The sequence below is a fragment of the Polyodon spathula genome, chromosome 14 (genome assembly GCF_017654505.1).
Source record: "Polyodon spathula isolate WHYD16114869_AA chromosome 14, ASM1765450v1, whole genome shotgun sequence".
NCBI classification, from domain to species: domain Eukaryota; kingdom Metazoa; phylum Chordata; class Actinopteri; order Acipenseriformes; family Polyodontidae; genus Polyodon; species Polyodon spathula.
In genome coordinates, this window is record NC_054547.1 from 11,911,524 (window position 1) to 11,937,590 (window position 26,067).

The 26,067-nt window shown below is 38.2% G+C and overlaps 1 protein-coding gene across 2 annotated transcripts in view; it reads left to right on the forward strand.

The window, feature by feature from the left end:
* Positions 1–225: 225 nt before the first annotated feature.
* Positions 226–26,067, forward strand: part of LOC121326974 (myomegalin-like) — an 81,918-nt gene continuing 56,076 nt past the window's right edge. Inside the window, exons 1-3 of one of the 2 annotated variants that reach the window (XM_041270679.1) lie at positions 226–392; positions 12,032–12,084; positions 12,281–12,348. In XM_041270679.1, coding sequence (XP_041126613.1) covers positions 382–392; positions 12,032–12,084; positions 12,281–12,348 — 132 coding nt within the window. In that variant the 5' untranslated portion in view covers positions 226–381. Of the gene's footprint in view, positions 393–7,448; positions 7,731–12,031; positions 12,085–12,280; positions 12,349–26,067 lie in introns of those variants that run through there. The other variant, XM_041270678.1, reaches the window with a different exon arrangement.

A 26,067-nucleotide genomic window follows, 5' to 3' on the forward strand; every position in this document is an offset into this window, starting at 1 on the left:
ATATAGACTACAGGAGCAGCTGTCCTGCAGCCCTGCACATCCAGGGCCGTAAGAGATTGCTGTGATTTTCAGAGGCAATAGGTCAAACCTGAAAACTGACAGACGCGTGCGAATTGAAAACGGGGCTGCATGCGTAATTAAGACAGGGGGCTGGGGTCTTTAACAATGAAGAGAGCTACGCATCCAGTCTAGACCAGGCAGCATCATGCGTCCTCGTCAATGAAATTATCAGTTGGAACAAAACAATGCTTTCTCTGCAAGAGTAACGTATCAGTGGATTAATGGCTGGATGATACGAGGGATCGGGGTATCCTCCAAGGTTACCCAGTATTTAATTCTATTTACATCGATCGGGCTTTCACGCAACAGCAGTCCTGCGCAATGACAGAAAGGTAAGATTATTTCATCATTCGACTTCAGATTTATCAGCGCAAGTATGTTTTGAAAATGTTCTTTTGAATTCCTGGATCAGTACATCCATCTTTTATTGATATTATTATTTGTTGTATTAATGCTTTTGTGTGTGTGTGTGTGTGTGTGTGTGTGTGTGCGTGTGTGTGTGTGTGTGTGTGCGCGTGTGTCAATGTGTGTGTGCGTGTGTCACTGTTTTTACTATGCACTAACAGCAATAATTATGTGCATGAATATTCTCAGTAAGGATGCCTTTGAATAGGGCAGACATCTTCAGGGCCCTAATGCCTGCTGAGTTTACAACATTTAAAATAAAAAGGTTTACCAGTAGATTTAATTTTATGCTGTTTCTAAACGATACTGCGGGAGTGAGGCACAATACACAATATGCAGTAAATTACTATACCTAGCCATTTTTGTTTCGTGAGACGTAGACATTATTATTATTATTATTATTATTATTATTATTATTATTATTATTATTATTATTATTATTATTATTATTTATTATTTATTTGTTTGTTTGTTTGTTTGTTTGTTTATTTGTTTATTTATTTATTTATTTGGCCGGTCTCTGCACGACAACACATTAATAAATAACAGCTAAGGCTACCCGATGTTGCAAAATCTGTTTATATTCTTAATCCATGCGTTAAATCCTATTTGGAATCTACTGTACAATGATTGTACCCGTGTGCTAAAATTGCTACCATCTTTTCAGTTAGTTACAGTGTCGAGGTGTGAGTTGTCTTTTTACACTACAGTAGACTGCACTTTTTTTTTGCTATCCAGAAAGGAAGTCAACACAGATCGGACTGAACACATCAACAACAGTTGCAGCTTGAATGAGCCATGTTAACAAACATGAATGACGCCTCAGAATTAAAGTGTACATTACCCATAATGAAATACTTTAATTTCTGACTATTCTGAATTATATTAGGTTGTATTTGTTTATTTATTTATTTATTTATTTGTTTGTTTGTTTGTTTGTTTGTTTGTTTGCTTTACTGAGAACAGCTCTGTTTATAATTATTAATAGGGTGCTTATCATAAAGTAGCTCTCCAAATACATTGAGTAATTTACTGGCGCCTAGAACAGTGCTTGCTGGATTGAGAAGGCAACGCCAGTGATTATTAAGTTCTGTAAACTGTTTTAATTGAATAGAGATTGGGTGGGAAAGTATCATTCCAAAATGAGCTGTTTATACACCACCCTGCCCAGCAAATGCTGGTGAGGTGGCGATCAAAAAGAGAGTTAAATAATAAATTGGTTTTCAACACAAAATTTATAGCAATTACATTTATTTAATCATGTGGACAACTGCAGACCACTGTCGTTTGATTTTACAATGTTAAGTAAAGGGATTCATTAAACCAGCAAAGCTGCTGGAATCACTAGGACAAGTTGAAGATTTGCGAGGCCAGCTTTACTACCCTACTGTGCATATTGACAGTTCAGCTATTGGGTGGGCCTTGTTATTGGGCCTGTTTTGCAATTCACAATTTTACTTCTAAAAAAACCCTGTATTGGAACTGTACAATATTCTTACATGTTGTGTGGTAAACGTCATGGAGCACCATCTGCAGCAGTGTGCTGATGTTCTCTACTTGAGAGATTATTACCTTATTAATGGACTGATTATGTTGTTTTTGACTTGGCAGATGTCAGGCTGCAAGGATCTGCTTTGATTTTACCTTGAGATTCAGTGAGTGTTAAATGGTTATAAAAGGAAAGCCAGTACAATAGACTGCAGTACTCCATGGTTGCTGCCTCATGTAGATACTGCCATGACTGAGTGTTTTACAGAGGCAGACATGTACAGAGGGGAGTGTTTATAGTGCTGTAATTAACCCCAGTCTCTTATGAATTTGGTCAACTTGGGTTTAAGAAAATAAGAAAGCACTCCATAGTGAGATAACTTAAACATTTTGCATAGAAAACCTATCAATCACTTCTAAGCTTCCAAAGGGATCTATCTTGGCTCTGCAGTTAGTTCAGTTATTAATGTATTTACCAAATGCACGCATGCATGTATGCAGATGGAATCCATATACAGTACAGTACCAGAAATAAGGAATCACAGAACTGTATATAAATAGAACACAATCTAGAATATGTCTCATCAAGTCACTGTTACTACCAAACCAAACATGGACATTCATATTTAAATCTACCAAGTCCCAGCTGTTTTGGGGGTATTGCACCTTTAGCAGTGAATTTTCTTTTAGTTAGACCACTCAAATACTGGCATGTATATCATCAGATGCCCTTAATAATAACAGTCAATTCCAGACAAACACTCATGGCTAAGACTACTGTACTGATCAGCTGAAGTTTCAGACCAGGCAGCTTGAAGCGCCAGCTCAGAATAACTGTGCCAAATGTGCTTTAGAACTGAAAATTATTATTATTAATTTCTTAGCAGATGCCCTTACCCAGGGCAACTTACAGTTGTATACAAAAAATGCATATCAAGAATTACAGTACAATTAAGAGAAAGATACAAAATACAATTACTTCAGTCCTAATAAAATACAAAACACAGCACAATTTGATATAGGGGCAGTTCAAGAGCAGATAACAGTTTTGATAGTTACATCAGGGTTAGATACGAGTGCAAGTGAAATACAAAATACTACAGATTGGATGAAGTGCAAGATTAAATACAGTAAAATAGGGAGCAGCTGAGTACAAGTTAAAGTGCATTAGGTACCAAAGGCAGTGTGCTATATTGTCCAGAAGGGAAGAGTTGAGTTTTACAGGTGTTGTGGGAAGAGGTGTGTCTTGAGGAGGCAGCGGGAGGTGGTCAGGGACTGGGCAGTCTGGACATCCATAGGAAAGTTGTTCCATCACTGTGGGGCGAGGGTGGAGAAGGAGCAGGCTCTGGAGGCAGAGGAGTGTAGAGGAGGTACAACCAGTCTTCTAGTGCATGCAGATCACAGAGGTCAAGTAGGGGTATAGGGAGAGATGAGGGTCTGGAGGTAGCTGGGTCCAATCTGGTCAAGGCATCGGTAGGTGAGTACAAGAGTCTTGAACTGGATGCGAGCAGTGATCGGGAGCCAGAGGAGTGAACGGGAGTAGCGTGGAATAAGCGAGGCAGAGAGAACACCAAGCAAGCAATGGTGTTCTGTATGAGCTGGAGGAGACGGGTGGTGGACGCAGGGAGGCTGACCAAGAAGGAGTTGCAGTAGTCTAGGTGGGAGAGTACCATGGCCTGGACGAGGAGCTGCGTGGAGTAGTTGGTGAGGAAGGGTCAGATTCTTCGAATGTTGCTGAGGAAGAATCGGCAGGTGTGTGCTAGAGTGGAGATGTGCTACGAGGAGAGGCAGGGGTCCAGGGTTACTCCAAGGTTCTTGGCTGAGGAGGAGGGAGAGAGTGTGGTAGATTCCAGAGGAATGGAGATAGAGAGATCTGAGGAGGGGGAAGATGAAGAGGGGAAGAAAAGGTCAGATTTCAAGAGGTTGAGTTTGAGGTGATGTGAGTGCATCCAGGAGGAGTTAGCAGACAGACAGGTAGAGATACAGGAGGGATGGTGGGATAAGAGGGGGGAAGGAGAGGAAGAGCTGAGCATCATCAGCATAGAAATAGTATGAGAAACCATAGGATGTGATGAGAGGGCCCAGAGTGGTTGTAGAGAGAGAACAGGAGTCTAGCTTTCCAGGCACTTAGGATGCAGAAGCACCGAGGCTATGGAGCACCGAGGCATAAAGCGACTGATGTCGAGAAGTACTTAGACACAGAGGGCACAGAGGCACGGAGGCGTTGTGGCATTAGTACAACGAGGGCGCCAGAGCACCAAGACACAGAGGCTCTGAGGCACTGAGGTCCCGAGGGTACCGCAGGCGTTGAGGTCTAGACACTGGGGCACCGAAGCTGGGGTACCGAGGGCAAAGCACCAAGGTACTGGGCTGTGTGTCTGTGTCTGGGCTGCTTGCAGTCACACAACCAGGAACAGCGCGTAGCTTGCAATGGTGTGTAGTGTAGCTGAAAGACAGTTGCAGTTCAGTCACACAACCAGTGCAGAGCAAAGTTTGCAATGGAGTCGAGCTAAGATGGCGTCTGAACCATGTGCAGCATGCGGCCGGTGCAGTGTGTAGCTTGCAGTGGGGTGGCACAGCCTGCAGACGGGGAAAAGGGAGAAAAGAGTTCCTATTCACTGCTTTATGGGTGAGTGGAACAATATGCTTGTCTACTCAATAATATGGCCAGATATCAATGGAGGAAGCACAAGGTTGTTATTATTGTTATTTCAATTGAAAGGCAGTAGTGCAGAGAAACTCTTGACAGTGAACTGGAGTGTGAGGTTGTATTTATTTATTTATTTTTTTACTTTGAGCAGTAACCAAAAAACAGTAGTAACTAACAACCTGTAGGGGCACTAAGCCGTGCAAAATGTTCAGAAAATACCTGACAAGCAGGCATATCCCAAAATATTGTTTTGGCGGTCATCTTCGAATTGAAAGGGAACAAAACGTTCTACCAAATGTCTCATCCTTGACCTTTGTTATATTAATAGTAAGAAAAAAAAATGTGGAAAATAAAACAGTTCTAAACTTACTTACAAAAATATAGTCAAACAAAATTCTATACCTACAACTACGGCTGTTGTTGCGCTCGCAAAAAAAAAAACAACCACTATGCTTACGTGGGATCTCTTTTGCAAATCATATTTTTAAAACCTTCAACAGGTCTAACTGAACTATAGTAAGGCAGTATAATCAGTAAAATGTGTGGATTATAAAGACATTCCTAAATATATTTACAAAATATAGCAATACAAGATGCAGCTGTACCGTTGGTCTGTTCATTTTGGAACACAATTTGTTTGGACATCTTTTGGCAAACATAGTTAATTAATAACAATAATTAATAACAACTGCTGACACATGTGACGTCAGTAGCACGGCTGGCTCTGCAGTGAAAAAAACAACCCAGGCTCTCCTGATAACCGCACTGTGAGGGCTCGGTACATCCCTGGCACGGCTTGGTTGTACAGTGGAAAACAGGCACAAGTTTCTTGCAGCTTTCAGCTCTTTCAGAGCCATCATTTTATAATCTTTAGAGAATGTAACCCCAATTGTCAGTTCTGAATTCTCAGTTTGTATTTGAAAAATAGTTTAGTCAGATGGCCTTCATGAGAAGGACGGGTATCATGAATATTTTTTTAGGTGATAAAGCTTGAAACCGGTGTCTCCAACCCTTGTGTGGTCATGTTCTCTCCTGCTCCTTAGGGCTTCTGTACAAGTTGTTATATTTTTCACAACACTGTGAAGTTGAGGCATTATTAGTAAGCAGAGGAATTGAACACCTTTTTAAAAGTGCCCATGCTGTTCATCCTTTCCTAGTTTGACCAAACCACAGGGAGGCATAGGGTGGTCCTTGGGCAGTTTTGCAGCTATATATTAAATGTGAGTCGTAATAGCTATTTTCCTTTATTACTTTCAACATTCTTTTCCTGGGTTATTTTCATTGGGAAGAAAACAACACAGGTAAGTGGAATTTCTTGATAGGGTCTGTGTTTGGAATCATCTATTTGTTTAATAGGCGCTCTTTAGGACCCAATAGAGTAAAGCAAAGGTCTTCAGTACAGCTGGGTTCAAAGAGCTGCTCAAACATAGCAGGGAGATCAAGGTGGGGCTCAGCCAAAACAGCCAAGGCAATTACAGGATCACTGCTACACCAGTGTTAAACACAAACCATATTTTTGAAAGCCCAGTCTAGAAAAAAATTCCATTAATTACCAACCACTGAATTCAATTTATGAAAAAGGGTTTAAGTTATTATTCATAGGTTTACAAATGCAAGAAAGAGAACTGTAACACCCAGGTTTGGGACTGAAAAAGAAGCCAAGCAAAATTGCCCTCATTAATCAAGAAGATATTAAGACACCTTGAAGCACCACATGTTTCTTCCATTAGTGCAGCTTTATTATTTTGCCAAAAGAGATTTGTCTAGCAATTTGTTCCAAAAGAAAGGGTTGACAAAATGAATACACTTTTTCAGAAGAAAACAAAACTTTAATTTATTTTATTTAATTGACAGGGACACAACGTGAAAGAGTTGCAATCATCTTTCAACCCCCAGCGTAAAACAATGTCACAGCAGCATGATATCTAACGCTAACCAGCAGGAATTCTCTGTGAAGTCTGAAGGCATTAATTGAAAACTGCTTCTAATAAAAGCCACAGTTTTGTTTGCTTACTTTGTGATAATGTATGTGTCTTATGTAGTCTCAGTTCCAATAACAGCTGTGCCTTACTGATAAAAATCCAGTATGCAAATCATATTACAGTGTAGTCGGGCATGCCTTTTAGTTATGGTAGTTTGACATTGGCGTTATATTCTCAAAACTATCTGGGAGTTGTTGTTAAATTTGAGATTATTAAATAAATGGTAGAATTTTACTGCCTTGGCCAAATTAATTGGTTCAATAATTTAATAATAAAAAACCCAGAATAAAAGTACTCTAAAAAGTTGTGGTGTAACCTTAAAAGCTAAACAGGATTTGCTTATTTTTTGTTATTGGAAAATCGTAAGTCAAGTACAGGATGGGGCTGGATTTGGAAAATATTTCATGCTTTGGGATGCAATGATTTTCAGTAAGAAAATATACTCCATATATTGAGTTGCACTGTGAAAAGGTACATTTGTCTTAATGTGTGAATGCTTTTAGTCACCATTTGGCTATATCAGCTTTGGTTGTTGACATAAAGGTGTCATTACAGTTTCTCACTTTAGTACAAAGCAGTTACAGAGCCACTTTCTGATTGGTTTAAACCAAGTTTTGCCTATGAGGCCAGCAGGTCTGAACCTGTCAACATGAGTAAAGCAGAATTTGGGTGTGTTCTACCTTGGCGGCTCATTTTGTACTCACACCAAAGACTGTAATAGATGCTTTATTTACTTCTTGCCCTGACTGGAATTCACTGCACTAACACAGTATCGTTTCATTGGGCCACGAGGCAGCACCTGAACAGACCTGCCATTCACTTCTCACTACCCACTGTACACACCATCTATTTTACACGGGTCTGGTTGTGGAATGACACGGCGTGCTTACTTTTAAACTCAAGTCTGCCACGTAAAGCAGCTGTTGTTTTTCTTTTCATTTTTTATTTTTTTTAAAGAAACACAACCCCTGATATAAGGTATCGCCTTCAGGATTTTTGGAATGATGTAATATCATAAAGTTTATTTAACAGTAAAAAATAACTTGAATCTTCATCAGCTGAAGTTGTCTATGGGCTGCATGTGCCAAAGGTTTAGCCATTGAAGAAGAGACTTTCACGATGAGTGGCTTTTTGTACAGGGGAAGGTAAGTGCAGAATCTTGTAATTAGAAAAATAGATTCAATTAAAGGGCCAACAGTCGTGTGGGAAAAGTCCGTATTCATTCCGACTCTACTTTGATGTCTGGTGACAGCAGGGAGCGACTGGACACCTTGATAATGATAAATGCAATTTAATTAATTAATAAGTACGTATGTTTTGTTACCTAAATTAAAAAAAGGTCTGTGCACTAATAGAAAAAGTAATATATTTCTCACAGATGTTTAGTTGTATTTGTATTCAGTGGCAAGCATAATAATTAATAATACCAATAATTACAGTAATCGCCATGCTTCTCCACTTCTATTCTTTCTTTTCCTTGGCCAAACTTTCCTACTTTTTAAAACAACATTATAAATTATAAATATAGTAGACAAAGTAATATGTTGAATGGGACACGGCTCTGTGGAAAGCTTTTATTATTATTACACTGATAAACATTATATTATTATTTTATATATATATATATGTACAGCTCTGGAAAAAATTAAGAGACCACTGCAAAATTATCAGTTTCTCTGGTTTTACTATTTACAGGTATGTGTTTGGATAAAATGAACATTTTTGTTTTATTCTATAAACTACTGACAACTTTTCTCCCAAATTCCAAATAAAAATATTGTCATTTAGAGCATTTATTTGCAGAAAATGACAACTGGTCAAAATAACTAAAAAGATGCAGTGTTGTCAGACCTCAAATAATGCAAAGAAAATAAGTTCATATTCATTTTTAAACAACACAATACTGATGTTTTAACTTAGGAAGAGTTCAGAAATCAATATTTGGTGGAATAACCCTGATTTTCAAGCACAGCTTTCATGCGTCTTGGCATGCTCTCCACTAGTCTTTCACATTGATGTTGGGTGACTTTATGCTACTCCTGGCGCAAAAATTCAAGCAGCTTGGCTTTGTTTGATGGCTTGTGACCATCCATCTTCCTCTTGATCACATTCCAGAGGTTTTCAATGGGGTTCAGGTCTGGAGATTGGACTGGCCATGACAGGGTCTTGATCTGGTGGTCCTCCATCCACACCTTGATTGACCTGGCTGTGTGGCATGGAGCATTGTCCTGCTTATAAAACCAATCCTCAGAGTTGGGGAACATTGTCAGAGCAGAAGGACTTCCAGGACAACCTTGTACTTGGCTTGATTCATGCGTCCTTCACAAAGACAAATCTGCCCGATTCCAGCCTTGCTGAAGCACCCCCAGATGAGTCCAATTTTCAGCTTTGCCCAACACCTGGTCATCTAATGGTTAGATGGAGACCTGGAGAGGCCTACAAGCCACAGTGTCTCGCACCCACTGTGAAACGTGGTGGAGGATCGGTGATGATCTGGGTGCTTCAGCAAGGCTGGAATCGGGCAGCTTTGGCATGAATCAAGCCAAGTACAAGGTTGTCCTGGAAGAAAATTTGCTTCCTTCTGCTCTGACAATGTTCCCCAACTCTGAGGATTGGTTTTTCCAGCAGGACAATGCTCCATGCCACACAGCCAGGTCAATCAAGGTGTGGATGGAGGACCACCAGATCAAGACCCTGTCATGGCCAGCACAATTTCCAGACCTGAACCCCATTGAAAACCTCTGGAATGTGATCAAGAGGAAGATGGATGGTCACAAGCCATCAAACAAAGCCAAGCTGCTTGAATTTTTGCTCCAGGAGTGGCATAAAGTCACCCAACATCAATGTGAAAGACTGGTGGAGAGCATGCCCAGACGCATGAAAGCTGTGCTTGAAAATCAGGGTTATTCCACCAAATATTGATTTCTGAACTCTTCCTAAGTTAAAACATTAGTATTGTGTTGTTTAAAAATGAATCTGAACTTATTTTCTTTGCATTATTTGAGGTCTGACAACACTGCATCTTTTTTGTTATTTTGACCAGTTGTCATTTTCTGCAAATAAATGCTCTAAATGACAATATTTTTATTTGGAATTTGGGAGAAATGTTGTCAGTAGTTTATAGAATAAAACAAAGATGTTCATTTTATCCAAACACATACCTATAAATAGTAAAACCAGAGAAACTGATAATTTTGCAGTGGTCTCTTAATTTTTTCCAGAGCTGTACATATATATATATATATATATATATATATATATATATATATATATATATATATATATATATATAAGCTTAAAATTAATATCAAATTGTTGTTTTTATTTTGTCACAATTTCCAAGACTGATGGAGTTATCTTTTGTATAAAAGCAGCAAAAACTATAGCAATAAGGCTGCATTTTCATTTGTTTTTGTGAAAGGAACGCAGGGAATGTACAGCTGTACTAAACATGCAAACATAGACATTAAAAGAAAAAGATAAGATAGTGCAAGCGAAAACAAGCAGACGCTCCCATGATATCAAATGCACAACCTGAATCTTTTTAAGGTGGAGTTTACAGTAGTTGAACTGTACAGAGTGGACTTGGTAATGACACCCTGAGTTACTGCCTTAAATCAAAAGGATAGAACCAGCGGGAACAAATGAAAATTAATGACAAACATCCCACGCAGAATTTAGGGAGCACTTTTTTACTTGTCAGAGAGTAAATCAATATGCTGCTCAATGTGCCACAGTGATAACGTTTGAGGTCCTAGAGCTGAAACATCGGGTTATTAAGAAACGATTAGACATGCTGATACTGTCTGAGCCTTGACAGGCTTCTTTTCTTGCACTGATATTGCTTATGTTTAAGCTTAGGTATATAACAGCTAAGCTCATAAATGATTGGTTATTTCTTTCTTTGCAGTTGTTAAAAAAAAAAAAATGTGGGTTCCAAATCAACACAACTGTCAGTAAAGACAAGCTTTCCAGTTGATTTCTTGGAGGGTTAGAGCTGTGGCTGTATTCATTTTGAGATCCTGTTAGAGGTAGGCATGCCAGCAGGTAGAGCTCTTTAGGAGATACACTGCTGGTGTACAATGCAGCTAGCTTAGCCCCAGAGGCATTTTGCTGCCTGGCTGCAGGTAATTGTTATGTTACAGTTTGATGGGACCTCGGAAACAAAACGGCACCCCTGTGATGCGGCAGAAGGCCTGATAACAAAGGCCGTCCCGCAGCCTTTGGCTTAAAAGCCACTGGGATTCATTCACACTTTGCAGATGTACGCTGCTCACAGCTGTGCCTGCCCCCAGGGAGAAGTGTGGGTTTGTGCTGATCTGCTAATGGAGCTAATCTAATATAACTGTAACCCGAGACTTGGCTGAAGCCTCTCAAATTACTAAATTCTAATCAAATCATTCATGAGAGTTGAACTGGGAGAGACATGTGGTCCAAAGAGACTGAAGTGTGAGCAGAGGGATGAAACTCTTTTTCAGTTTGGCTGCTTTTGTAAGCCTTGCATTTGTTGTTGCTCTGTCCTTCTGGTTTTTACAGTTTTGCCACTGTGGTAACATGGCAAGATTTAAACAGAGCTGCCGAGTCCCACAGTCATGATCAGTTTGCGCTCTAGAACATAATTCCTTCCAGGGTAAAGCTTTCTTTGCTCTTTATCATAAACCAAACCCTTATTTTACCTGTTATGCACATGCATCCTCCCCTTTTCATCCAAATCGGTACACTGCCGATATTATTTGCAGCAGAAGGTTATAAATAATCTTTTCATGCTCTGTCACATGCCACAAAGCAAAACAGAAATGATCTTTTTCCAAATGCTGTTTTTCGTTATTCAGAAATGTAAAAAAAAACAAACATTTTGAACAAATGAAAACATGTTATAATTCCTCAGGTGACGACTTAATATCAAAGTTGAGCAATAGCAAGAAGGTCTATATAGATAAGGTATAAAATGAGTGTGTTAAAGATAATACTGTTTGTTGTGAGAGAGCACATTTGTATTTTCTGCAGCTACTTCACATAAATCAATTATCTGTGTGTGTGTGTTTGTGGGGGGGGGGGGGGGTCTTCAATCTTTTTCACTCATCCAGTTATAGTTGATGGTGGGAGAAGTCTGATTTCCCCTTGCTTTTTCAATCCAGTTGTTTAGATTCTCATATCATTGGAAAGATTGATGCTGGCGATGAAGGCAAGATAATGACCAGGATAACAGGTGTTGGTTGCAGTTTGTTTTATTGCTTTAGGGTTGTATTACTTGGAAAATTAGTATTAGAAAGAGGGGGATGTGAATTTAGCACCTCCTTGAATGAAACAGGTGGCAGCTTTAGTTTTTCCTCAGTGTCACATGTACTTTGTTTCTTTACTAGAGGCAGATCCCATGAAGTGCACTGTTGTTTTCTGTGTCTATTTTGTAATGGCCCTGAAGTCTCACCATCTTACTTGATTGCAGGGATTATACAGAGGACCGGGACATGCGCTCAAGAACTATGAGCCACATGACAGGTAAGATCAGCGGTGCTTTGACGTCCATGCACCCTGCTTAATGATCAATTTTAAACATTTTTAATAAGTAAATGTAAGATTGCTCTCAATTTAACAGCAAATATACCCACAGGGGAGTTACCTAACAATTAACAAATATATAATATATAATATCTAATATCGTATATAATTCTATGTTTTGCTTTTGCACTCACAGCTTTTCTAAGTGATGAGACAGAGACAGGCCCCCCAGTCCAGACACACACCCTGAGGGAGTTTGAGAAGGTAGGAGATTCTTCTGTGGATATGCTTGTCTATAACACATGCTCATAAATGTACTTGTTTGAGGGTAGGGTACCTGAATGTAAGATGTTGTACGGTCATGTTATGAGTCTGATTCCAGCTTGGGAGTAATGCTGGAACACAAATAGCTGACAAAATGATTGATAATTTGATAGAGAATGAACACCTTATGATGCCCATCAATGACATGTTATCTCACTCAATCGTCATAACTAATTTAACTGGGAAAGAAGAAATGAACTGTCCATATGGAAACTCTGTGGTTGCCATAGTTACTTTCAAGAGCTTCTGTTAGCACATTTACATTCTGAATAGTGGCACTGTTGTTGTTCTGGTTTTCTTGTTTGCATTTTGGTAAATTCATTATGATTGTATTTATAGCCAATGCAAAAAAAAAAGGAGTTTGCGTAGATCTAAACAAAGGTCTTTTAACGCAGCTTGTTACACAGCTGTTTATCTGTCATCGACTATGGAGGTGGTGTGTATTAAATTTACTTCCAGGTTGCAGGTATTGTTTGGTGTACAGTATAGATGTGCTGTCCCATGTAAATTCTTCAATGTGCCATGTACAGTACATTGAATCAAGAAGGTTAAATTGTGTTGACTGTTTCTTTGTCTTGCAGCCATCTATAAATATATTCTGGGAAAGATGCCAGATTGTTTATGTTGCTGCTTTAATGCAACTTGGTGCAATAATCTCTCTGAAGCTGCAAGATATCTGTTGCCAGTTTCAAAAGTCTGACTTGGCACGTTCATTTATAACTGAAACAAGGCTCTATGTTTTTGGAAGGAATAAATGTAATGAAATGTGCCGAGACCTAATAAGGGTACCAATCAGAATGCTCAGATCAAGCAACTGCTGCAGTAATGAGGTGTGACATGCACCTGTTTTGCAGATCTGCTTTACCTGATGTAGATCTATTTTGTACTTTCTTTGAAATTTGGCTCTTGTTTTTGGTAAGGCAAAGAAGCATGAACAGGCAAGTCCAGTTCACAAGGGAAAGCAAACAGGTTACTATCATGTCAGTGAAACCTGAGGAGTGATGATTTCTGCTTTGGCTGTAGCTCATGTCAGAATAATTAGTTTATAGTTCTACAAATTTAGACGTATTAAAAATAAATAAATAAATAAATAAATAAATTTTAAAAAAGCAGCGAAAAATGATAAAAAAAGACTAAATGGTAAAATACACGCATGGGGTCGGCTCTAATCCCAGCATTAGGAAGAGACAGCAGTGTCTGTTATATCCAAAAAGAATACGTTGACAGCACTGTGGTTTGAATCTATAATCCACACGCACAGGTGTGCAATTCGTATCGTGCGACGCCCGTGTGTGTGACAGACAAGTTTTGCTGTTATAATTTGCCCTTAGCAGAAGTAGCTTTTATTTATTTACTTTTCCTATGTCCGTTCTGTTGCTAGAAAGACACTTGCGTGTAATTGTAGAGAGCCACGCAAATTTCAAGAAACGGAATGGCGGAAATCTAGCACTTGCACACAAACATTTTTTAAAAAGTGTTTATGTCACATCCTTGTCACTTGTGATTGGCTAGCTGTGGGAAAAACTGCTCTTCAATTGGTTACAAAGAAACCAAGAAATGGCTGGCAACGCACAGACTAATCTTTTATAGTTATGGTATTATTTACGTTTTTTGTAAATTAACAAATAAGTGATGCTGCTTTCTTAATGCATGGATGTTACATTTAAATGCAGCAACCTAAATTACAAAAGCAAAAAACACCAGAGTCGCTATAGGCATTAGTGGATTAGAATAAATTGCGTTGTGTAATGTATAAAATTATTTTAAGTTAACTTTGTTAATATGTGTGTTTATGTTAAATATTTGTGTTTATGTATTAATTAATGTATGTGTTTATTTTTCTAGTATGTATTTATTTTATTAGAGTAGTGCAGAGAAAGAATGTTGTCCGACCCACCCCTTCAAAAAAAAAAAAGGCATCAGGGTATGAAACCAGGATCACTCTGCAGCAGCAGAGTTCCAGTTAGCCACCATGGGACAAGAAGTTAGAGGAGGAAAAACAGCTGTAAAATGTTGTAAAAAATAAGTATATAATATCTGATGGAGCTTACTGTAAATATTGCATGCATTTTGGTAGAAAGATGTTACAAAACGCAAAGAGAATTGACAGGGTATACACAAGTCCTTTAAAAAGCAAGTAGATTTTTAAGAAAGACAAGTAGATTTTTCTAGCATTTTGTCCCTTGGACAACAAGTTTTTTTTCAAAAATTGCGCACCCCTGAACACTTGAATCAATGTGTCCATAATTCAGATTTATTTTATTATGACTTAGCTAGTCAAACTTCTTTTAAAACAAACCATCATGCTTTTTTCTTCTTTTTTTTCATAATACAAACATGTGGTTCCTATAATGGGAATACAGATTTACCTTAAAAAATAAATAAATGGCATAGCTGGAGCATATCAATGTAGCTATCAAGAGTCCTATTAAGACACTAAGTACTGTAAGAATACAAACAATCTGAGCTCACTTAGGGTTTTAATTTAGTACTTGACAGGGAGTAGATCTTAAGGAAACACACAGAACATAACAGATGAACATGAAAAAAAAGGACATCCATAGCATTGAATAGGCGTGTAGTCACTTTCCTGAATTAAAGGCTTCATCTCACTTTTCAGGTCTAATGTATACTTGAGTATACCATAGCCAGTGTAATACATTTTGTGTAAAAGACAGGTACAACCACCTCAAATAAAGCACTAGTGCTATATAGAGAGCTACTGTCCTTTTTCTCTTAAATTGACGTTCAGATCCAAGATTTCTGCATGCGCTACAGAAGTAAGTTTAAAGATCAGATGTCCTGTGAGAAGTCACATCTATGTAATAAATGGAACACCCTGTATTATATTGTTACAAAAGTATTTATTTTGAGCACCTTGACATTAGACCAATTTTCTGTATGGGAAGAGGAATATTGAATGCTGAATTTCATTTAGGGAAGGTTTCCTATAGACTCATGTATAGCAAGAAGCGCAGGCTTATTGCCTCTTTTTACCCCTTGGGGGAAGCTAGGCAGTTGTTGTTACTTTTGTCAAGTCCGGAGCCTTGCAGACATTGTATCCTATTTATACGTTTGGTCTGTGGTCTGTCGTGTACAGTCTAATTGAATTAAGGATTCCCAGAAAATATAGAAGTCAGTTTGGAACATCTGGGAGGAATCAATAACTGAGCCCCACCCCAATATCTCCTCCTGAATGGAAACCCTGTTTTGATGCCATGTTTATGCTACAGGAAGCATTTAAAAAAATATTTCCATTCAGCTTGAGTTCAGAGTCAAGGTTTCTATTTGATCAGTCTTTTGGGAGATGTTATTTTCTTGGGCTTCATAAGAGTGTCTTTATATTCTCTCTGTGTATTCACATAAAAAAATCAGTTGAAAGAATACAATGGCATACCAGATTTAATTCAGTTGCTTTAATTCAGTTAAATTAAATACAAATACAAAAGTAATAATACAAATAGCTAGCAAAAGCTGTATCTGCAGGTTGCTTTATAGAGTTGACAGTAGTTGAGAAATACTGGAAGGCTGATTCATATCATGCACTGTTGGCCACTAAGCTGTTATTTTAGCTGCTGCTTGGTAAGGGGATGATTTGATAGGGACAGTCGTTTGAACGCCAGATCAGGAATCTAATCCATTTATTACTGACCTTGGGTGTTGAACGTATTCCTGGCATAAGATAAAACATAGTCCAACTACATATATTGGATTCATAACCATATATATAATATATATATATATATATATATATATATATATATATATATATATATATATATATATATACACATACTACATATATATATATATATATATATATATATATATGTATATGTATATATATATACATACACACACACACACACACACACACACACACACACACACACACACATATATATATATATATATATTACATGTCTGGATGGCAGGCACGACCCAATTGTACATGCCTGGTTGCTGGGTGTATCATTTATAAAACACACTCGAGATTGTATCTCTTTAAATGGTAACCATTAGCATGTGTCTACACAGTGACTCTGGATTGAATTATATTTCATTTTCTTCCATTTCATGCAAATTCAGTTTGATTCGTGGGTTATTATTTCCTGACATAGGAGTGATACTTAATACATTTTGTCTAAATTGCTCTCATTTCCAATATTGCAGGCAAGGGGAGATATTTGGCCTTGGCCCCTGTGCACTGTGCATGGCTGGAGTGATTTAAAGGGTACATAAGGACCTTTTTATTTTATTGTGTGACATGTTCCCATGTGTTGCTACAACTGTTTACGTAAGGTGTGTGTTTTAATTTTTTAATTTTTTTTCACATTTTGAACCCTTTTTTAAACTTTTAAATTGCATTCCCTGCCTCAAGGTGGCTTCCCATGTACCTGCATGGACCTCTCAGAACTACATTTCCCATCATCCTCCTGCTCACTGGTAAAGCCATCTCAGTTACATATGTGAGCAGGAGGATGATGGGAAATGCAGTCATGAGAGATCCATGTGGGTACATGGGAAGCCATCTTGAGGCAGGGAATGCAATTTAAATGTTTAAAAAAGTGGTCAAAATGTAAAAAATTAAAACAATACACACACCTTACGTAAACAGTTGTAGCAGTACATGGAAACACATAACACATTCAAATAAAAAGGTCCTTATATACCCTTTAAGGGATGGCAAAGCTTTGTGAGCAGAATACAGATCAGAGCCATTACAAATGATGACTAGGTCAGAATAACAGCAACGCCACCATCTGGAGGATATTAGATTAAATCCTGTGCTCCTTTATTATAAACAGAAGGGGTAGAAAAAGTCCCACACTGTTTAATTGTTCACATGTGTAATTAGTTCATTGCAGAAAAACATACTATACTCATTTAACCTGTTGCTCTGTGGATCAGAGAAGTGACCAGCAGTCAGTTATGATGATTCTTAAAGCTGAGGGCTGTGGACTTATTATCCACTTTTGTTCACCTCTCCTACTGAAGGGCACTTGTTTTCAGCTGTTAATCCATATTGTATTCCAAGTAATTTTAAAGAAGGTTTCAAATGTATGCATGTTTTTCCAATGGATTGCATTACTGTAGGCTTAGTCAAGTTATAACATTTACTATGAAGGTTACATCACCAGAGAAAAGCATTCAGTCACTTATCTGTATAGTGGTCTACTTGTACCAGTTGAGCCAGAGGTGTATATTATTTACCTAGCATACTGTACATGTTATCGTCTGCTGTTATTTAGCCCCTCTAACTCAGTCCATTGTGTTCATGCAGTAGAGTAAGACTGGAGTGAGCTTCACTGCACGCAAATCCTGGTTGTGTCTCACCAGTGTTTTAAAGCAGCTTTTTGTTCTCTGTGAGAATCGCTAATGATGGCCTCCACTTTATTTCTCAAGACTAAACCTATTGAAAAATGTTTTTCTGTGCTCGCTCATGTGTGTTTTATAATACAATAAAAAAAGGAAAAAAAAAACCACTAACAAGTATTTTTTTTATTCCCCTTAGCATCCCTGTACAGAACAGATTGAAACTCTTCACTCTTAATCAAGAGCAGAGTTTGATTCTGTTTCGAATTAGACAGATATGTAATCTGGGCCATGTGTCGAGCGAGCCTGGGAAGGATGGGACTGCACAAGTCGATTTGCTTATTCGCTCTACATACCAACACTTGCTGTAACGTTTGAGGGAGAGAAAAAAAACAAAACCGAATCACACGCTAGGGGAAATTTGTATTAAAGTTATTAATTCTAATCTGCTGGTAAGTAGAGGAAAGATATTACCATGACGAAATTATATGTTTGTGTGATCTTTGCATTCAAGTTAGTCAGTGGCTTAAAATTGGTTAAAGGTGTTTCCTTTACTGTGACTTGCCTATACCAGACAGTGTCTTTCAGTGCTCAATGTCTTAACCATTAAAACTACTGATGTGACTTGAGCCAGGAGACACTGGTTTCACTCTTTGACCCATTCTGCTATTCTTGGAAGATGGCACACAGTTGTTGGTAATACTGAGCAATAGTTTCCATTACTTCAAATAATGTTTTTAACATGCACTTTTGTGGTTGATTTTGTGTAGGAAGTTTTGTTTATTTCCACTGTTGAAATGTGGACTAACATTAAAACAACATTTAAAAATGTAATCTGTAATCAAATTATGGTGTTTGTCAATAATTATTGGTCCTTGTAGTTTATGTACTGGGATAGTTTAAATGGTACCCACAAAAGCTTTCATTTCAGGAAGATTTTAAGCATCCAGCCCATTCTGGGATGCCTTTTGAAAGCCAGTTCTGTAAATCCATAGACTACTTAAGCATTGATATTTGTAATTCCATTGCTTAAGAAATCAATAAAAATCCTTTTTTTAGGCATATAGTTTGGGTGACAAGATTGAAGCTTCAGTTTCCCACAGTGGTAAATGGTCACTTTCTTTACTACTTTGAGGGGCTAACCACATAAGATTTCAAACACATTTCTTATGAACGCACGCACGCCCAAAGTATGGATAAGAAAGGTAGGCAAGCATATTTAAACAGGCAAACAAAACTCAGCCTCCAGTAATTAAAATTCAATATAACTCTCTAATATAATGTCCCTTTCTTACAACATCAATTTAATGTTCCCTCTGAAAATGCATTTATAGCCTATGAAACGTAATTTTTACACAAAGCCCTTGTAAAACTTTAGCATGTGAGCAGTAAAGTTACCCACAGAGGACATTTCGTAGGATAATTACTTGTTGTTTTAGAATGAATTTTCTCCTGAACAACAAACAATGTTAAAAACAATCAGCAGAGAATAGATGTACCATTAGTAAGTACTGTTTCAATTATCTTTAATTGGGGCATAACCTGAAGCAGTTGGATATTTATTTAATTTGAACTGCAAAGGTGGTATTAATAAGTCCCAATCTGATTTTCCCATAGTAAGAGCCTGGCGCCATTAATTGGTTTCAGCATGAGGGAAAATGAAAGCCGAAAACTGGGCTTTGTCTGTCATTACAAGTTTAATATTAAATCGATCTGTTTCAAGATTAATCTAAGTGGCGTTTAATGCTCTAGATCTGAGTTAAATTGGCATCAGGTGCTAGTGGGGACAGATAGGTCAACAATCCAGTGTGAATCCAAATTCTGAAAATCCACAAAGTGTTTTCTGATTAAAATGTAAGTCATGCAGTTTTGAGCATAACAGTGCATATTAAATCAGAACATTCAGTTTTGGCAGCTCTCAGGCAGTTATAACAGTTCAGACAGAAATATGTTTTCAGTTTATTCATGAATGTAAAGTCAAACACACGAAAACCATGCAGTCTAAACTTTATTCCCTAGATTGCTCTCAGTATGGGAACATTTCTTCTTGGCCTTTTATTTCACTGAATTTCTTCCAGCTGCCTTGAAATTTTACAGTCATGAAAAATACAAAACAAACAAACAAACAAAAAGAGCTAATAAGAATAACTCAGGAATTCTACAGCTCTATAGATGGGTCTTAAAGAGTAAGCAGTGGGGTCCCAAAAAATATATTGTTATGAACCCACGTGTTGCTACAACTGTATAATAATGTACATGTACTTTTTCTTTTCATTGTTAACGTCCTGACAACTTTTTAACATTACAGTATTCCATAGCTCTTTTCAAAATGTCTGCTCTAGTGCACTGCTAGTGCAAGGATTATCGCCCACGTTGTCAAACAGGTACCACTTCCTGCAGTGATTTACAGGACAGATCTCAAACCCCAGTGCACTAGAGCAGCCACTTTGAAAAGAGCTCTGATGCTCTGGGAACTGGTGGGCTTGTTCTGTCATGTTTTTTTTTTTTCTGCTCAGATAAAGTTGGTGGATGTGCTATCCCCTGCAGAATGGTCTATCTAACCCATACACCAGTAGAGGGCTGTAATCTCACATTAAATACTTGGAGGACCTACAGTATTGACAGATGTGTGAGATACACAGGCTCTGTGGGACCCAGAAGTAGGCGTGACTTGAATTAAGATGCCCTTTGTGAGACACCAGCTCACCTGAGAGTACACTGGGCTGCAGGGACACAACCTGGATTGTGGGCCAATTCAATCTACTTTTTTTTTTTTAATCTGGAGGGAAATGTTTTAGGAAATGGTACATTCCTGCAATAAATTGAACGAAAGTGGAATGATATTTATCCAGACCAAAAAACCATTCGTATTCTAAGTTTATTGCAGGGACATATATGGTTTCATGTAACGGTTCTCTCCTGTTAAAAATGAATTGAGCCTCACCAGAACGTACCCTTGTGTCACCTGGGAGGGTCTGCCTGGGACATTTCCAGATGTTGTTATTTTGCATTTATATTGAATTACTGTAAGTGTTTCAGTAAAAGGTTTTATCATGGTATAATATGTGTCATTCAGAAGCTTCAAATTCTGACAGTCTTTGTTGATCGCAAGTTTAGGAATTGTTTATTTGAGTCAGGCATGATTCAATTTAGAACCCCAGTAAACACTTCCTTTACACTGGCCTATCATGATTCACTCAGACTTGAGAATCGTTCATTATTTTGGGCTGGGAAAGCGCGTCCATGTTGAAATGTTAAAATAAATAAATAAATAAATAAATATAATGTTATATACACTGCTGTGCAAAAGTCTTAAACATGTTGCATTTTTCTACTCTAATGCATTATTAGCATCAACAATTTACACAAAGCCTCCACTTGGCTAGAATCAAATCAACAGTACAAAGGTCACTCTTGAAATCAGGACTTAAAGGACGTTTCGCAGTAAGAATACCTCTATTAAGAAAGGGGAGCGAGGCTAAAAGGCTAAAATATTCACAAGAACACAGAAATTAGACTATGGAACAATGATCAAAGGTGCTTTGGACTGTTGATGGACAATGACACCTGTGCCTTCTGCCAGTTCTGTTGTCAATTCAACGCTTGTCTTCTTTCTGTTCCTTAAGGATATTATCGTCCAGTATTGCTCATCCTTTTTAGACAGCTTTTTAGATCTTCCAGTCCTTGTACAGATGTTTCCCTGTACTTGTTGATTATGCTTTGGATACCACACCTTGAAAATCAAGTGATGCGAGCTATTTCACTCAATGTTTTTCTTTCTTTGTGCAAGTCAAGATTGTTATAATAGTAGAAAACACTAGTGGAGGCTTTGAGTAAATTGTTGATGCTTATAATTCACCAGAGTAGAGAAATTCAACATGTCTAAGACTTTTGCACAGCAGTGTATATATTTTTGCTGCAACCTGATACCATTGAAGAAAGGCACAGACAATAACAAACTGAGTAGCTAGGAATAAAATTGCGTTTGAATCTCTTTGAGTACTTAGCTTCCATTTATACACTTTCACCTTTTATTTTGACCTCATTGATATCTTGACAGCAAATCCTGGACCTGGATTTCATGGTCTTTGAGGAACACTGTTTTGTACAGGACAGTACCTACAGTAGTAGTGATTAAATGTATCATTTGTGTTTACTTCCTCTTTCTTTCTTTTGTTGCTTATACAAGGCATTACATATGCCTACATCTACAGACTAAGTGATAAAAGATCAGAAACTGATCTCAGACATTTTGTTTCCTGTGTTTTTAAGACAGGAACACTCTACAGACTCTGCTCCCTTTTGCTGTGAAATGACCCACTGTAATCCCATTAAAGGCACTCTTTTATGGAAACCGATGGATGCAGAAAACACACAAACCTTTCTGTTCCCCAGGCAGTACAAACAGTAGGAAATGAGTGCTTGAGGAATCTGTTTGTTCAGCGTTGTAATGCTCTGTCTTTCCCCTCCAGAGATCTGACTTTCATTTAAGTGCATTTTATGCCTCAGTTCCAGTGGCAGGTTGAGCATATCCTGCACACTCATTCACCCACCCACTACACCCCACCACATAGTGGCAAGCTAATCTGCAGACACTGGGTTCAACTTAATCACAAAGTGGGATCACTCAGACCTTCCAATTGTTTGTTAATAACCACAGCTAACAAAATAAGTTAAACAATGGGAAGGAGTTTACAACATATTGCATTTCCCATTTGCATGGAACAAGTCCTGTCTATTGCTTTGCTTCCAATAGTGACAGAAATGGTCTATCAGTCAGGCTGTGTCAAGCTATCAAATAGGATGGGCACAATCAGCACATCTCTTAATGCAAGGATTCTATATATTATACTGGTCAGGTAATAACAAATGGCTTGGTGCATGTTACAGTGGTACAAGTCTGAACCCTTGAGATTGTGGGAGTGCTTCACAACATAAGTCAGCTGGTATTATTTATGAATAAATGCGTACTTGATATGGAATTTCCTTTTTTTTAAGAATGTGTTTTGTTAAAACTTTGTTTATCGGAAATAGTTCTAAATGTGGAAACAATATGGTTATAAAGTCATCTGTTCCCTGAGATTGGGTTATAGCCATGTACAAGAGTAAATGAAGCTGCTGTTATTATTTATAACTGACCAGAGCAAAGAAAATACAACAAAAAACATTCTAAATAGAAAGTGTGAGATGGTTTAAGGCTACTTAACTAGCATTTGTTTTTACTTGTTTATTTCTAGTTTGAGATAGTATATTTTAAAGTACGCCATGTTTGTGTATGTAAATACAGCCATTTGCCACATTGCTACAGCAGCAGATGACTAGCTTGAGTCGGCAAGTGGGCTTGAGTGAGTATGAGGTGAGTTGTCATCTGTCACAAGAGGCTGTGTCACACTTTCCTCATGCATAACCTGCTAACCTGGTTAGGGGGGGGTGCTAACAGACCACGCTGGCACCAAAGCGAGAGAGCATAGGTGGGCCGAATGGCCTATTATCATTCCAGAATTTCTTATGTTCTTATATCTGGAAGCGTGAACTACCATGGCTAAAGGACTGTCATGTTTGAAATACAATAGCAGTTTTCATAGGGAAAATACAACATTTTGTATCTCACTACCAAAAGTTGTAAAAGAGAAAAAAAAAAACTGCAAATTATACAGTTAAAGCAGAGAGACAGGATGAGAGTTGTATTGTTTCATTGATCCTAAATGACCAATAAGTGCTGAGATTCTGCTCTGAATAATCTCCACTTAATTTTATTGCAGCTCCCTAATGTGTAGAATGTCCATAAAGACTGTCGAATACTTTTTTATGACCTGTTTTATTGAGTTTTTTTCTTCTGAAACTGTCGATGGCCTGAGAAATGGAGACATTTCTATGAACAGCTGTGATCTGTTGTCTATTTCTTTAGTGATCTGAACTATGTGTCACATGTGTCCTCCCGATGGATGTAAGAGTAAGATATATGAATCTTCTGCCACCTCCATCTGATATGCTGACAAACCAGTCTAGTGAGGAGATTGTGCTCATGAACGTTGCCAATCTGAAGATCACTATGGCACAAGCAGCCATGTACAACAATCCATTGTCCCTCCACCCTACCTCAGAGGGAACGAGAGACTGTCACTTAGTGCTATTTGCGGTGTGGACACCTGTCTACTAGGAACTGGGCAGACTACCAAAACAAATTTCACAAAGGCTCCCAACAGCTGTCAGATGGAAATAACTTTCTATCACTGCTGACCTTGAGTGGAATTAAACTAGCAACCTAGAGGTGAAAGGTGTATTTCCCATTCCTGGCACTAGGACACCCAGTATCGCTCCTGGAGCACTCCTTGCACATATCGTATTTTATTGACTATAGTTGGTTTTCAGCCAATGTCAGGTGTGAATAATTTATCAGCAAAGCTCATGCGTTGAAGATTCCAGATGTTCTTTCCACTTTTCTAGGCTTAGATGATGCAATACCCCGTTGCATTGGGTAATGTGCTGCAACTTTAGTAAACTGAATTCTATTGAATAATTCAGCAGCAGCTTGTAACAGTAGGAGTTAATGGCTGAGGTTGCTGAGATTTGTACACTTTTAGATACTTTTAGACATCCGAGAGCTTAGTGTGGCTCCTGATGAAGTCATACGGCTCCTGTACTACAGTCATTGAGATCTATCAGTAATAATGTTTCCATTGGGGGGAGGGGGTTACAGAATGCTTCGCTCACTGATCTGACTACAAAGGCTTTTGAACTTGAACTGACCGGTTTTCCTCAAAAGTTCTACAGTGTACAGTTCAATTTAGCCCAAGCATTTCTACTGTTAGTACTCAGAGATACTACTTGAATGATCTTTTGCAGCATGATTAGGCTGCAGACCTCGGTAATAATGTAATATAGTGACAAATGAGCATCAAAAGTACAATATGAATAGAATATAAATCATCTTATCCACCTTTCTAAAAATTGAAAACAAAAATCACAATCTGTACCCAGCGAAAGATGTAATCTGATATTTAGTTGAGTATTTAGGCATCCAGCCAAACTGTAATTCAATAACTCGTTGGACCAGGAGTATTATCAATGTCTATCTAGTTTAAAATTTAGTTGAAGCCATCAGAGCGGAGACATTTGAAAGTCTCAAAGAGAAAACGAAGACTGTGTGGTCCAGTGGTTAAAGAAAAGGGCTTGTAACCAGGAGGCCCCCGGCTCAGCCTCTGACTCATTGTGCAATCCAGAGCAAGTCACTTAACCTCGTTGTGCTCTGTCTTTCAGGTGAGACGTTGTTGTAAGTGACTGCAGCTGATGCATAGTTCACACACCCTAGTTTTCTGTAAGTTGCCTTGGATAAAGGCGTCTGCTAAATAGGCAAATAAAACATAACCTAAGGCAAGTTTAAAGGCAAGGGTACATTCTTGGAAAGGAAGGTGACGAATCCCATGGATACACAGCATTCAACAAAACATTTGAAATTTTCTCTGCAGTTTAAGTTGCCATCTATAAAAACACACTGAAATTCTAGCCAGCTATTGCAAAATACCCCTGACTCCTTGTTGTGAATGTTAAGCAGCTATCCCAGTAGCCCTGGGGGAGTATCGAGCTTCAACACTGAGTGAAGAAAAGCTACATTATCACTTTATCACGGTCAGGGTTCGGGGTGCTGCACATCCCACATCCAGTAGGTGATATTACCAGCTGGGTAGTTTCCTTCCTTCCACCTTGCTGGGCTTAATAATATAATTGATTGTACAAAAAAAAAAAAAAAAAAAAACAATTAGTCTTTCTTGGGTATCTGCTTGTAATAGTGTGTTTATTCAGCACGGGTGATTGTACTGTATTATTAATTAAAAAAGGAAATGTATTGTTTTGTATGATATGAATGTATGTTGATTTTAGTTAAAAACATGCCGTTTTGTTTGTTATTGTTGGTTTGGCAGTGGTCGGGCAGGGGCGGTTGTTAGCAGTTTGTCCCTGCCAGACATCTTGTGAAAATACGCGGTTGGCAGCAGCTTAGAGTTGCTGTCGACCACGCAAATATTAAAAACTATGTGCAGAAGGTGACCATCTCCAGATGAATTAATTGATTCATTTATTGGTAGTCTGCAGATGGTCTCCGGTATCAAAGCCTGTAGCTTTCCTTGTTCAGTGTGGATGTACAGAGGGGTGGTACGAGAGAACAAGGTAAAGAAAATGAAACAGAAAGTAAAAAGAAAGCAAGCAATTGCTACTCGTGCTGGGCAGACCAGTACGGTATTTGTTTGTTTATTTTGTTTTTGTTTTTAATAAAAACAGTGACGTAGTGCACTTGTCACCCGAGTACCTGCCTGTGTTGTTGTCAGCTGTCTGGTCTGGGAACGT